At 33.2% G+C, this 13,938-nt stretch overlaps 3 protein-coding genes across 5 annotated transcripts; 1 reads left to right on the forward strand and 2 right to left on the reverse strand.

Annotated features, from left to right (window-relative positions):
- The first annotated feature begins 580 nt into the window (after positions 1 to 580).
- Positions 581 to 5,924, forward strand: LOC107941386 (plastidal glycolate/glycerate translocator 1, chloroplastic). Of its 3 annotated transcripts, none has more exons than XR_001695613.2 (9): positions 581 to 1,041; positions 1,119 to 1,434; positions 2,589 to 2,850; positions 2,967 to 3,082; positions 3,268 to 3,377; positions 3,639 to 3,816; positions 3,964 to 4,093; positions 4,184 to 4,403; positions 4,960 to 5,924. XR_001695613.2 is itself a non-coding variant. In XM_016874948.2 (8 exons), exons 1-8 carry the CDS (start codon positions 601 to 603, stop codon positions 4,332 to 4,334), a joined length of 1,704 nt encoding a protein of 567 aa, XP_016730437.1. In that variant the 5' UTR covers positions 581 to 600; the 3' UTR covers positions 4,335 to 4,496. The 3 variants fall into 3 exon arrangements, 1 of the variants encoding a protein (XP_016730437.1); XR_005920576.1 differs by having other exon boundaries at positions 3,271 to 3,377; XM_016874948.2 differs by lacking the exon at positions 4,960 to 5,924 and having other exon boundaries at positions 4,184 to 4,496.
- On the reverse strand, positions 4,896 to 7,243 carry LOC107941387 (phosphoribulokinase, chloroplastic). Its single transcript, XM_016874949.2, has 5 exons — positions 6,197 to 7,243; positions 5,950 to 6,034; positions 5,766 to 5,850; positions 5,406 to 5,650; positions 4,896 to 5,301 (listed from the first exon to the last, which is right to left on the reverse strand). The coding sequence occupies exons 1-5, from the start codon at positions 6,754 to 6,756 to the stop codon at positions 5,050 to 5,052; spliced, it is 1,227 nt and encodes a 408-aa protein (XP_016730438.1). The 5' UTR covers positions 6,757 to 7,243; the 3' UTR covers positions 4,896 to 5,049.
- A 2,153-nt stretch (positions 7,244 to 9,396) lies between these two features.
- Positions 9,397 to 13,196, reverse strand: LOC107941390 (secretory carrier-associated membrane protein 4). Its single transcript, XM_016874951.2, has 12 exons — positions 12,966 to 13,196; positions 12,221 to 12,322; positions 12,067 to 12,129; positions 11,829 to 11,862; positions 11,609 to 11,731; positions 11,190 to 11,252; positions 10,998 to 11,091; positions 10,855 to 10,900; positions 10,712 to 10,779; positions 10,356 to 10,404; positions 10,076 to 10,141; positions 9,397 to 9,729 (listed from the first exon to the last, which is right to left on the reverse strand). The coding sequence occupies exons 1-12, from the start codon at positions 13,020 to 13,022 to the stop codon at positions 9,697 to 9,699; spliced, it is 798 nt and encodes a 265-aa protein (XP_016730440.1). The 5' UTR covers positions 13,023 to 13,196; the 3' UTR covers positions 9,397 to 9,696.
- Between the last annotated feature and the right edge of the window lie 742 nt (positions 13,197 to 13,938).

Below are 13,938 nucleotides of genomic sequence, written 5' to 3' on the forward strand. Positions count from 1 at the left end.
GTAAAATATATAAAAAAATTAATGATGTGGCGCTCTAAGATTGTGCCATATCATCACTTGAAAATTAAAATATTTATATAAATTTTCAGAAGATGTGATACAATTTCAGAATATCACATTTAGTGTTTTAATAACCTGGTTGATGATTGAACAGGTCAAACCACTTGTCCCGATTCAACCAATTTGATCAGTTCAACCGTTATTCTAAAAAATTATTTTTTATTAATCCTTTTCAATTGTAATTTTTTTCCCAATTTTTTATTTTTACAAATTTTAAATAGTTTTCGAATCAATCGGTTCAACCCCTTTATTCATACTATTATATCGATTAATTCTCAATCCATCCGATCTGGTTATGTTTCAGTAACACTGGCCACATCATTAAACCTTGACAGAATTTAGTTGTCAAATTTAAAGATCAAAGTGAACCAAAAAAAGTATAGGTACCAAAGTGTAGTTAGTTGCCAAGCTGAAGGGCTAAAAATTGTATTATCCCTTTTAGATTTGATGAAATATACCGCTTGTTTTTACAGTTACTGACACCTTCATATCAAAACAAGGGGAGAAAAAATCTCATCGTGTTTGATGAGACGTTAGTTTATGTCCATACAAACTTTTGATGATACGCGTCACCTCACTGGTGAAAATGGAGAGTTTCTTGGAAATTCTTTTGCTCACTCCAAAACATTCCCAATGGCAACACCATTCCTTACCACGTCCACCACTTTGTCCCTTTCTCTTTCAACCCATCTCCACCGTCTTTCCAGTTCCTTATCCTCTACTTGTTTCCCTTTTAAGCCAAACCTCCACAGAGTCCCTAGAAACCCATCACTTCTTGCTTCCTATGGAAACCCACACTTATTATTTAACCACGAAGATCATCATTCCACCTATAAATCATTGCTATCCACCAGAGTTCTTGGACCCAAATCCAATTTCTTGCAAATGGGTCCTTCAGAAACTAGCTGTAGCAGAGAAATTTTAGTCAAATCCTCTGCTTCAGATAGTAGTAACACTGTCATCTCCACTCTCTCTCAGAAAGTGAGTAAATTTCCTTTTGTTTTTAATCAAAAATGAAAGCTTTACCAAATGTTTATTGACATGATTTAGTTATATAGGTGTTTGGGGTTTTGCACTTGGTTGTTTCGCTTGGGATAGTTCTGGCAATGGATAAGTTCTTGAAACAAGCGTTTGTGGCTGCTGCTATAAAGTTCCCCAGTGCATTATTCGGAATGTTTTGTATATTTTCTGTTTTGGTCATTCTTGATACTACTATCCCTGCTGCTGCAACAAGCTTGACGAACTTTTTTGAGCCAGCCCTCATGTTCATTCAGAGATGGCTTCCACTGTTTTATGTTCCAGCTTTGGTGGTTCTGCCACTTTCTGTTAGAGATATTCCTGCTGCTTCAGGCCTCAAGATATGCTTCATCATAGGTATTCTTTAAGGGTGATATTTTCTTAATTGTTAATTCTTTTTGGATTGATTTTTGCATCAATTAAAGTCTTTTGCCTTTCTCAATGAGAATGGTATATTACTGTTCTCTTCCAAGAATCACAGATACTGTGGAAGGAAAATGCCTCCAACATCACATGCCATTGTTGCTTCCAACTGTAAAATAGAAGATTTGTGACAATTGGAACCTTCCTTGTAAGGTTCTGTTTATTTATTTTGAGTTGCTAGTCACGTGTTTGATACTGGAAACTTGAATTTTAAGTTTTGTACTTATGAGATGAAAAAGGGTGAATACTGTCCTACCTGGAAACTTCCTCTCAACTTATGGTCGCCTTTGTTATAATAATTTTTCTGATAATTTAATCATGATTTTATTTATTTTTTATGGAATCTATTTATCTTAAACATGAGAATGTGATTTTCTAATAAAATATGGGAAATTTAATTTATTAATAAACTAAAAAAAACTATTACTTTGTAGGTATTATATATACATATATATTTTTTTATTCTAAAAAGTTTTATATATACATTATATTTAAAAAATATATGTAGGACAAATTTGAAACAGTTTTTCTTTCTATTAATATTATAAATATTTTTTTTAAAAATATCAATTAAAATTTATTATTCAATATTTAAACTAAGAATAAAATTTATTATAAAAACTAAATACATAAATATTTTATTTTATTTAATAAGAGTAAATTCATAAATTCTCATTACATTCATTCTTAGAAAAGTACTTACTAAACCAAAAGGTAACTTTCTGATAATTACTTTCCCAAGTATGTGTAGAGGCGTGGCAAGTATTGGTGGAAATTTGAATCATTTATTTAGTAAGTATAGGATGTATGTACATGTCTTTCTGTTTAGTTTTAAATGTAGCATCGTTTTGAATGTTGTCCATTTCACTTTGAAAAGAATCACCAATCCACCAGGAGAAAACTGGGTGATATTTTCTGCTTTGATCCCGAACTCACCGTTATGAAGGTAGGTACCCCGTAGTCTGAGACCGACATTCATGCCTCACTTTTACGTTCATTTGTCACGAATTACATCAATCTGTTATTCATTTTTCTCCTGTTTTAATCTCTAATATAGTTGCAAATAAGTGTGTTTGATTCTTCTGCAGCTGGAGGATGGTTAGCTTCTCTTTGTGTTGCGGGTTTTACAGCTATTGCCATTAGGAAAATTGTGAAGACAGAAATGGTAGATGCTGAGCCTATGGCAAAACCTTCCTCATTTGCTCCTATAGAATTTTGGACTTGGGGTGGTATCTTTCTTGCATCATTTGTTAGTGCAATTTTTTATCCCACAGCATTAGGGACAACTGCTAGAACATGCCTTCCCTTCCTACTTGCTTCCACTGTGCTAGGCTACATGGTTGGTTCGGGGTAAATTTTCATTTTTTTTCATCTTTACAGCAGATTCATATGGACAGGTTTTTCCTAATAACAACTATAACATAATTTTATGAAATTTGTGCTAATTTGTATTCTTCTGATTTCAGGTTGCCATCTGCTGTGAAAAAAGTTCTTCATCCGATTATTTGCTGTGCACTCTCAGCAGATCTTGCAGCAGTGGCATTTGGGTACATTTCACAGTCGGGAGTTGATGCGGTATTAGGTATTATTTAAAAGCTGATCTTTCTTATTCTTTAATTAAAGGAAATCCAACATGGGAGTGTCACAAATGCATCGCATCCTCGAATTTGCAATTCTTGACAAGTTTCTTGTATTAAGGTTCGTGCTTTACGTGCAAGTCTTTGTTATGCTATGTAGATATAACGATGTTGGTCTTGGTTCCTGCAGGAGATTACCTTACAAAGGTGTCATCTAATCCTGGAGCTGGTGATATTCTCATGGGATTTTTGGGCTCTGTCATTCTTTCTTTTGCTTTCTCAATGTTCAAACAAAGAAAGGTAACTTACCCGCCCTTCACATTCAGCAAACGACACAATTTCATGATCTCCCTTTCACACTATCAATGATCCATAAGCCAAAAATATCCAACTTAATGGCAGGCCTTATGCTCCAAATATATGGATAATTAAAAATAATAATTATACCAAAGTTGGACACGTACTCATATTTGATACCTACCATCGAGTACGAGTAACATAAGTTCTAACTAATGAAATACTTTGATGAGTACTAATAACTGCTGCACTTGACTTTTACAGCTTGTCAAGAGACATGCAGCTGAGATTTTCATATCAATCATCTTGTCAAGTTTGTTTTCTTTGTATTCAACTGCTCTTGTTGGACGTCTTGTTGGATTAGAACCAAGTCTGACAGTTTCAATTCTACCGAGATGTATAACTGTGGCATTAGCTCTCAGCATTGTTTCCCTTTTTGAGGGTAAGATAACTCGCTACACAGTCTACACTCTACAGAACGTTGCAGGCAACTATGTCTTCTGATTCATTTATTACATAACTAAGCACATAAATGGAGAAGATAAACCATGCTTCAGTGGATATAATAGCTTGTCTATATTGCTTGTAGGCGCCAATTCATCTCTCACAGCTGCAGCAGTTGTAGTGACTGGTCTAATTGGTGCAAATTTCGTGCAAGCAACACTTGACAAATTACGTTTTCGTGATCCTATTGCTCGAGGAATAGCGACTGCATCTAGGTATATACCTGATAAAACCAGTGAGAGCTAACTATTTTTGATTATGTATCTACTCTCATTTTGTTGACATCTTTACTTGTATTGGTCCAGTGCCCATGGATTGGGAACAGCTGCATTATCAGCCAACGAGCCTGAAGCCCTTCCATTTTGTGCCATTGCTTATGGTCTCACTGGTATATTTGGCTCATTGTTTTGCTCGGTACCGGTAATCAGACAAAGCTTGCTAGCAATCGTCGGCTGACACTACCGGTTGTAACAATTCTGCACGCTTGCTTGTCCCCGTCAGATTGATTATATTATACAGCATTAGGTCAACTCTAAACAATGATGCTGCAAATATTTTTTCATATTATTATTTGTGTTTTGAATATCGTTTTATAAAATGCTCTTTATTTTCTTACCACTCAACTTTCAATTAAAAAAAAGACACCTAATCAACAAATGCTACTTGGAGGATATTAGGAAAAGAAGTTAAAAAACTGGAAATTACAGACGTGATCATTATGCCACCATGATAGATATGGCACATACTCATAGAAGGAACATCCTTTAGTTCCTTAGTGTAGTGGTAGCATACAACTGTGTCAAAATAACATCATCTTGGATATTATTTCCTTTTCTGCACTACTTGTTTGCGCTTTTTTTCTTTAATTTTGTTTACACGTTATTAAAAGTGTCGCAACAGATTGGAGAATGTCACATTATGGCCATGCTCCATAGCCAATCCTCTTATTCCAAAAACAAAAACAAAAAAACAAAAATCATAAGCATCATTAATGATTACAAACAAGAGGAGGAGAGATGATGGAATCCTTGTATGAACTTCTTGAAATTGATCTCTGATTCGTTTTTCTAAATTACAACAGGAGAAAATAAATACATAGGAGGTGGAAATTGTGGAAAACTGAAAAGAGTGAAGCCAAAGCCAAAGCCTTGCCCAATGTATGAGGAAACTCTTAGGCTTTTGTTGCCTGTAATGGAGCTGCAGTTTTGATAGCGGTAATTTGCTCATACAGGTCTCTTATCTTCAACCCCACAATGGTTTGGAAGAGGCCAGTTCCATTGTTACTTCCTGGGAAATCAGCATGCTTCAACATTTGTTGAGTGACTTCTCCATAGAACTTGGTAGAGAGATTGCTTAAATGGCTTTCTACGTATATCAGTTCATCTAATCTGTCAAATTGCCCGTCCATCTCCAGAACAGAAACCTAAAGACAAGAAGCATAGCATTGCCATCAAAGAGTTAAAAACAAAAGTTTACAACATGAGGGCGGTTCATTAATGGTTTTAATAGAGAAGGAAGAATAAATACCTCATGGCCGAAGTATGTGTCAGGGCCATAGGAGAATTTGATGCCAGGGTAAGAACAAGTGAGCTTCCTTCCACATGGTATCCATGAGATGGTTGAGCCTTCATCAAACAGGTAAACTGGACTGAAATGCTCCACCCCTTCTTTCATTATCAACCTCACTCTCAAAACCTTCCCCTCATTGTCATCTGGGATCAGCTGAGTTGGGAGCACTTCGATTACTGCATCGGCGTATTGCTTTTGAGGATCTGCAGTACAAGATTGGACAAGGTCCTAAGTTTTGTATGCTTGTAGCTACCAGTCTTGGTCTGGTTTTGAATAAAATTAAATAAGCAGTAGAGAGAATCATAATTGTGTTTTTACCGATAAAGGCATCGAAATCGGGCTTTCTGGCTTCAATACTGGCTTTAATGCTTTCAAGGCTGTGTCCTCTCTCAGCCATGTCCCTCTGCAATGTTTGTAAGATGAAGCTAATGAGCAAAACCCCATGCTTAGAATTTGCACAATTTTCACATTTAAAAATATATATATATACAAAGTTGGTCACCTGAATTTTCCATGCAAATTTGACCTCATTGCTGATATCCAAATAGATACTGAAGTCTAACAGATCCCTCACACGTTCATCAAACCTATATATTATAGAACAAACCACTCATTAACTTTAACATTACAGTAACATGCAAGTAAAGGAGTGCTTGTATAACACTATTGGAACAAATTCAATGCGTCCAGGCCCAACAGGCTAGGAGAAAGAATGAATGAATTGTTGTAATGTGTAGTTTATGACTTACATGGGGTGCAGTCCTTCGATGACAAGGATCTTTGGAGGCTTAATTAGCTCAGGAGGATCCAAGAGACCAGTAACATGGTTGTAGATAGGCTTGCCGACAGCAATACCACTCTTGAGAGCCTTAACTTGTTCATACATGAGGTCAAAGTCATTGGCTCTTGGGTCAAGTGCTGTCACTCCCTTCTCTTTCCTTCCAGTTCTGTCAAGTGAATGATAATCATCTAAACATATCACAGTGGTCATGTCGCTGATCAGTGTGTTGGAATCAGGGTTGCCTCCCTTTGGTGGCTCAGCTGCACCACCGAACACACTTGTTAGCCTCCTCATAAAGGTACTCTTCCCACATCCTGAGTCAGCAGCTAAACCAATCACAACTGTTTGTGAATCACCAGCTGAGCAGGTTATCACACATGAGCTGCTGCCACCTCTCTTGCTAGTTCTCTTGCTAGTTCTGTAGAAAACTAAGTGATTGTGGTGAGAACTGAAGTGGGTTTTTGATGGTGTGGAGATTGAACATGTTGAGTTGAGAGATTGGGTGGTGTATACTGGGCAAACTGCCATTGTTTAGCTACCTCACTCTCTCTGGTTCTGGCTGCTAGGAAGCAGAATTGTAGAGTAGAGAGCTTTAAGAGAAGAAGAGGTTGCTAAAAATGGGCAAATTGTGTTAGATGGTCCTCAATCAAAGACCACATAAAAACGTGTTTGGATTATTGTCCTTACAAAGGAAATTATGGAACACAAATAACAGGAGGAAAAAGGTTAGGTGTCTTTCGTTTGTGGGTTCCTGTGACTGCCCCTAGTTTTGGACGGGTTTTGAAGGTGTGCATGAATGGACTTGATTCAATTGGAAAGGGACAAAAGAGTAATTTGAAATGCTTTTGCTACAGAGCATGGGGTTGTCATTCGTTGTAGTTTGGATATTCTGGTGTGACACGTGGCATGAATGGAGTGGCTGGTTAAAGATGAGGGGTTTGGGGGTGTGGAGTGGTGGAGGTGAGGCGATATGGACCTTGTGCCATGCATTTGAACTGTTCCTTTGTGCAAGTGTGGGGAGGTTAAGTCTACCATAAATTATAATCTTTATTGTCAACATCCTCATCTTTTAACCGTTTTAAAAATTTAAAATATTTTATGAAATTTAAATTCCAACACTAATGTAAATAAATTCTTTTAAGAAATTCAAGTGAAAAAAATTATCAAATATAAGTATTAATTTTTTTATAGTAAAAATTCTTTTTTTTTTTAAATTTGAAAAATTTAATTTATATACGTTAGATCAAAAAGTAAATCGGTATTTTTGTTAAAATTTTCATCAATTTCCATTATTAAAAATTAGTCCCCGATTGTCAGCATGAGGCTTATAAGGCATGTCACTTGCCATTATTTAATTATTTTTTCAACCATATTAAATTTTAATAATATAAATAGATAAAAATTTTTAATAAAAATGATTAATTTATTTTTTAATATTATAATTTTTTTATTAGAAAAATGAAATACAATTTAGTAACATTAAAAGGGTGATTTCATTTTCATATCCACAAAAGAAATAAATGGGTTGAGATATATAGCTTTTTCTGGGACTGTGGGTCACTGGGCCATTGCAGCTACATGTTTTATTTCTTTTCATCCCAAAATAGCTGTGCTTTGCGGACCTTATTTCAAAAATCAAAAATAAGAGGGAGTGGGAGGAAGATTCAATTTTTAGCTATTTTCTAAGCCCTTCAAGTTGGGGGTATATGTATGAAACTTGTTGGACCTCTTAAAGGGCCATTACTAACTCAATGCTTGGATGAAGCCCAAATTTAATTACAAATATAAAGAAGGTCATAGAGCTCTTAATGATACGGCTAGATCGGTATCATTGTCAAAGATTATGATGGGTTTATTGTGAGTGAGAAGAAGTATTATATTTATACAAACTTTATTTTTATTTATAAATATTTTCCATAGAAAGGAAAAAAATATTTAAATGCATTTAAATTCAAGTCCTCTTAATTATTATAATAATAATATTATTAATTAATTTATTACTCAATTAAATTGGAGAATGTATTATATATTATCTGACTTGAAAATTGCAAACACTGAAATTTAAAGTGAGATTTCTTAATCACCAAGCTTATCAAAGCGATCATTATTGGACCAACTATTAGACTACACTTAGAAAATGCAAACATTAATCGCTAAGCTTATTAAAGGATCACTATTGGACAACCTTTTAGACTAGAAAAGGGCATGAGTGTTTTTCATTCAATTAGGCTTCCTTTATATTCCATCGCACTCATGGTGAGATGGCAATTCAAGGACATATGCTTCTTTATTTCTTTAGAGTTCCTTCTATCAAAATTTAATAAGCATATAGATCTTATAATTATGAAATTAATATAAAATTAACTAAAAATAATTCCATAAACAATAAACATTTTATAATTACTTATTATTTCGCATTAATATGATTTTTATAATTACTTATTACTATTAATTTCATAAATATCAAATAAATTAAAAATTCCTCTATATATAATTACATATACATTTTAATCGAGTGCCTTTAATTATCATTTTATATTTTAACAATATTTCAGTTAAAAACCACTGTTACAATTGAATTCAAAACATATCTTACTGTTAAATTTAATATCTTCATTACCATAATTAAACTTTTTATTACCATTTTTTAATCTCATCATCCATCCAAATAGATCCACATTATAATAGAATTTTAGCTTTTAGTTTTGATTTTGATTATTCTATTAAAATTCATGATGATGTAATGTACAATTCTTAATATGCTTGATTAATAAACTCTGATTATTTTTTCAAAGAATTATTTTTAAGTTTTTTACCATTTTAATATTAATTTTTCCATTTAGCAAAATAAACTCTGATTATTTTTTCAAAGAATTATTTTTAAGTTTTTTACCATTTTAATATTAATTTTTCCATTTAGCAAAATAATTCTTTCTTAAAATTTTTCAATTTAAAAAATAATAAAATTATCATGATTTTAAAGTTTTCATCAAATTTAGCACATATAAAATATCAACAAATTTGAATTAATTCCAAATTAATAAAATGTATAAACGTTAAAAAGTTAAAATTGTTGTTTTTTTAAATAAAACAAAATTAGCAAAATATAGATGTTTTAATTGTCTTTAATTGCGATACTTGAAAAAAAAACCAAGAATGGGAAATAAATTGCGATAATAAAGAATTTGAAATTACTTACTTGAACACTTCCCTCTTAACTCTAAATGCCAGTAAGAACTAATTCCCTAGAATCTACCTCAGTTGTAATGCATACAAACCCATTATATCAAAATCCATTAGACAATATCATAAAATGAGAAACACAATCATAAGGTATAAAATATATATAATACCCCATAGATAGGGCGTGGCACCATCAACATTCATCCACATACGACCACAGCATACCCTCGCTTTATATCTCTTGTGCCCCAAAAGTAATCATAGCACAGCCTGACTTCATATCTCTTACTTGTGTCCCCTAAAGTACAAGTAAATTTTCTGCACATACCAACCAACACACAGAGGTAAAACACTCCGTCAAAAGCAATTAAATATCAACGCAAAGCGGCTACATAATAAATGAATTTATTATATTATGACACTGATTCGAAGAAATCTAGCATATAGATCTCCATTTTCACATGTTCAATGAAACTTAAAAAAGCACTTATTATGCAGATTCACGTGCAACATTATTTATTAGGAAACGATATGTATTATTAAATGTAGAGTGAGTAAAGAAACATTTCTTACCAAGAATGCTAATTAGAGTTCAGATCTTAAAAGAGAGAAATCAGATGACATTGCCACATATTCTTTTTTCAATAAAATACAATAAACTAACCTGAATAACCCACAAGCTCAGCAGTGACTCCAAGCAAAATAGCCCAAAACCAACAAAGAAGAATACCTGTAAAGGCACAAATACATGAGTTAAGCCCAAACATCAAATAAAAAGAAGCGTTTGAAAAAGAAAAGAACAAGCATCCATGTAACTCTCCTTCGAACTACATTGTCCAAACAATTGTACCAAGCTAATAAAGTACATTTGTCAAAAACAAAATCGTGATGGAAAGAAGAATGCACATCCTTAAATTCCTACATTCAAAAGCAATAAAACTTACCCCCGCCAACATATGATCAGAGATAACATCAATTGCTGCCAGGATACCACTGCAATTAAAGGCAACAGAAAAATATAGTAAATTACAAACTTATATTGAATCACACTAGTGGCGCATGAAATGATACAATCATAAGAACATTCCAACATCTAACAATTTTAACAAGGCAAAACTGAACAAAAAGAGGTCAGAATGTCCCAGTAACTACAGTGTCTATAACAACAGCTAAACAGGCTAGGATCATCTATACAATCAATCGCAACTAAAATGTGCAGAAAATTGCTTAGACAATCAACAACTACGCCAACTCAAGGTCTTTCCAACTTCAGGAAAGAATTAAGGAATAAAGAACTTACGTTAACGACTTCCCATGGAAGACAATAGGAGGAGCAATTGCAGCAAAAATGCAAAATCCAAGGTGGAGCTACACAAAGCAAATAGACAAGTTAAGCAAAAGCAACCAATAATAATAATGCCTCCCAATCAAAATTAAACTCACCAAGTAGAACATGAAAAACCAACCAAAATTCAAGGCACTATCTGTCCTGTAAGATGAAACCCAGTAGAACAACCATCAGCACTCCAAAATTTTCTATTTTCATGCTACAAATAGAATATTTAAACCAATCACTAAATATTTACCTCATTGCTCGGTAAAGTGGTCTGTACCACAACACATATGAAAGAGGGCATCCAAGCAACATATAGATTACAGCAAGGAAAAAAATCTTAACACCTAAAACATAAGAACCAAGTTAGAATATAAATACTATTGTATGCCTAGACCACATTCCAGAATAAAGGTAAAATACCAGACAAACAGAAAATACATACCACCACCCTGAATCCAACAGACAATCACTGCAATAACATTAAAAACAAGGCAAAGAACTATGCCTGAAATGTGAAAAAACGAAGCAAGTCAGTAATACAAAACAATGAGGTACTACGGCGTAAACTTTACCATAATTGCCAAAATCAAGATCATACTATAACTGTCAAATGAAGATGAGATTTCCAAGGTTCAAACAATGAAAGGACTAAGAAGATACTCTGAATACATTACACAATAACAACTTGCAAAAAAGGGACAGAGACTGATATAACAATGAAACTCAGTGCATAAAAATTACAAGATGGTCTTTCTTTTGTATAAATGCTTAGACAATTAACATTAAAAAAAAAAAAGAAAAAGGAAAGAATGGACAGTAGTAGCGGAAAATCCATAAAAAAGCAAAGATTAATCTCCATACCAAGCCAACTTGCAAATGCAAGATATTGCAGCCTCTGAGCATGAACCGGTATCTCATTAGCTATATCATGATGTATAATCGGGAAAATTGGTGGCCAATTTTTATCATCTACAGAAACACCAGCTGATATACCAAAACAAAAAAGGGAATATTAAGCACTATATCGGACAACCAAAAAGAAAGTAAAAGTAAACAATTGCTTGTGGTCCAGTTCTCTTACCTTGGGAAACAGCATCTTCTCTTCTCTTTATATCCTGAAATTTAAAAGATGATAACATAGAAGAATAAAAGTTAAATAGAAAACTCAAAACTCAAGTTGCAGGCAAATCATAAGAACAGTTAATGTCGTGCACAAGGAGTCATCTCATGACATAATCAAGTGACTAAGTTTTTAGTGTCAAATGAAAAACGAAAGCAAGTGATTTATGCTTCTAAATAAGCACCAAGTTGAAAATAACCTTTTCCCTTCTTTTAAGATCAGCTTCCCAAGCTGCGAGCTCCTTTTCTCTTTTCTTAGAATCCTGCAATTATCAATATCAATAAAGCAAAGTAATCAGTCATCCCTTGTGTATTCATGCTATGGAAATATAAAGGAAACAGAAACTTCATTACATTCATTGAATCCAGAGGTATATCCACAGTAGCATCATGTTTCTGCCCAAAACCCAAAGGTTCGGATGCCAGTGGTCGTGCAGGTGCGACAGAACCACCATTCTGCAATGACTCTCAATAAGTAACACTAAATAGCAGAGTCTAATATATTTAAATTTAATGCACATCCAAACGACAAAACACGACCAAGTAAGACGAGATCAACATCTGTACCAGAAATAAAAATCATGCCAAATAAGCATTTATTGTCCAAATAACAGCAATTAACATGGTATACATTATAATCATATATGGTCTCACGGTTAATAATTGAGAAGCACCATAGGCTCACATTCGGCTTATATTGAACTTCTATAGTCCATAAATTTCCAAATCATAGTAACCAGGTTTGAAACTACAGTCAATGTGTATAAAGATGAAAAATTAACATTTCAACTTATATTACATATTAAGGCTCGAATATAAAAAGGCACCTAAAAAATCTATACAGTGAAAGTTAGGCCGATAAATCGTATATTTTCAATCAACTGCAACAAAAGAAAAATTAAAAAATTAGAAGCCATTTCATCCCCGAAATGTTAGCAAGCAAGCTCTTCAGATCTAGTATTCTTGAAATCTAATTCCCAAACTACCCTAGAGAAGTGAAGAAACCGACTAACGTACACGTAAACAAAAGAAGAAAATTTCCAGATCTGAAATGGGCAAAAAAGGGAAATTAAAAAAAGGAAAGAAATAAATTCAATACCGAAAATGGATTGACTTCTTCTTCATCGAAAGGGTTTGGATCGTGGTGGCGATTCATACTCTCTCTCTCTGTTTCAGATCCAAAATTATCTCCAAAGTTAGGCCAGTTTTTGTTGAGTGACTTGAAGATAGAGAAACGCTACTTTACTTTTTGTAAATTAGCTTGGCTTGGCTTGGGAGTGACGCGGGATATTGAATGAAATTCGAGATTTGCCCCTTTCATTTTGAAATATTCACGAGTTTGGGCTTTGCTTGCATGGTATTGGTACGCACTAGACACAGTACCTTATTTGGGTGTACGTGGCAATACATGTCGCACGTTGAAAATGGTAAATCACTGGTTGCCACGTAAGGAGAGTGAAGAGGCGTGATAATCACGTGTTTCCAGCCTTCTCAAGCGTCAGTAGGTTCCCTTTCCATTTTCCTCTCAACCAAAAAGGTCTTATCAAATATTTGAGTTAACTTTTACTTTGTACTACAAGTTTAGCCCCTTTTTTTTTCTTTGCAAAACTCTAATGTTTAATAATTTAAATATTAAATTTAAATTTCTAAAATTTATTTGGTTTTATAATTTGAATATAATTCAATTTTTAATAAATATATATTTTTAAAACATGTAAATTTTATGAGAAAATATTTATCTCAAAGTTAATATTATACTTAAATAAAAATTTAAAAATAAATAAAAAATAAGATAGAAGATAAAATAAATATAATTAAAAAAATTACAATAAATGAGGCCATAATGTTATAATTTTAGCAATTGTAAGATCTATGTATAAATCATATTTAGCTTTTAAATTTATAATTATTTTTGTATATGTGTCGCAAAATTTGAATCCTTTATAATTTTATTTTGATTATTACTATGCTTATTTTTTGTTATAATTATTTGAATATAATTTTTATAATTGCAATCATACCTTTACATGTAATTTTTCAAAAAATAAAACTGTATTTATATTGATTGAGAA

This window comes from Gossypium hirsutum, chromosome A03 (assembly GCF_007990345.1).
Source record: "Gossypium hirsutum isolate 1008001.06 chromosome A03, Gossypium_hirsutum_v2.1, whole genome shotgun sequence".
In the NCBI taxonomy this organism is placed as follows: domain Eukaryota; kingdom Viridiplantae; phylum Streptophyta; class Magnoliopsida; order Malvales; family Malvaceae; genus Gossypium; species Gossypium hirsutum.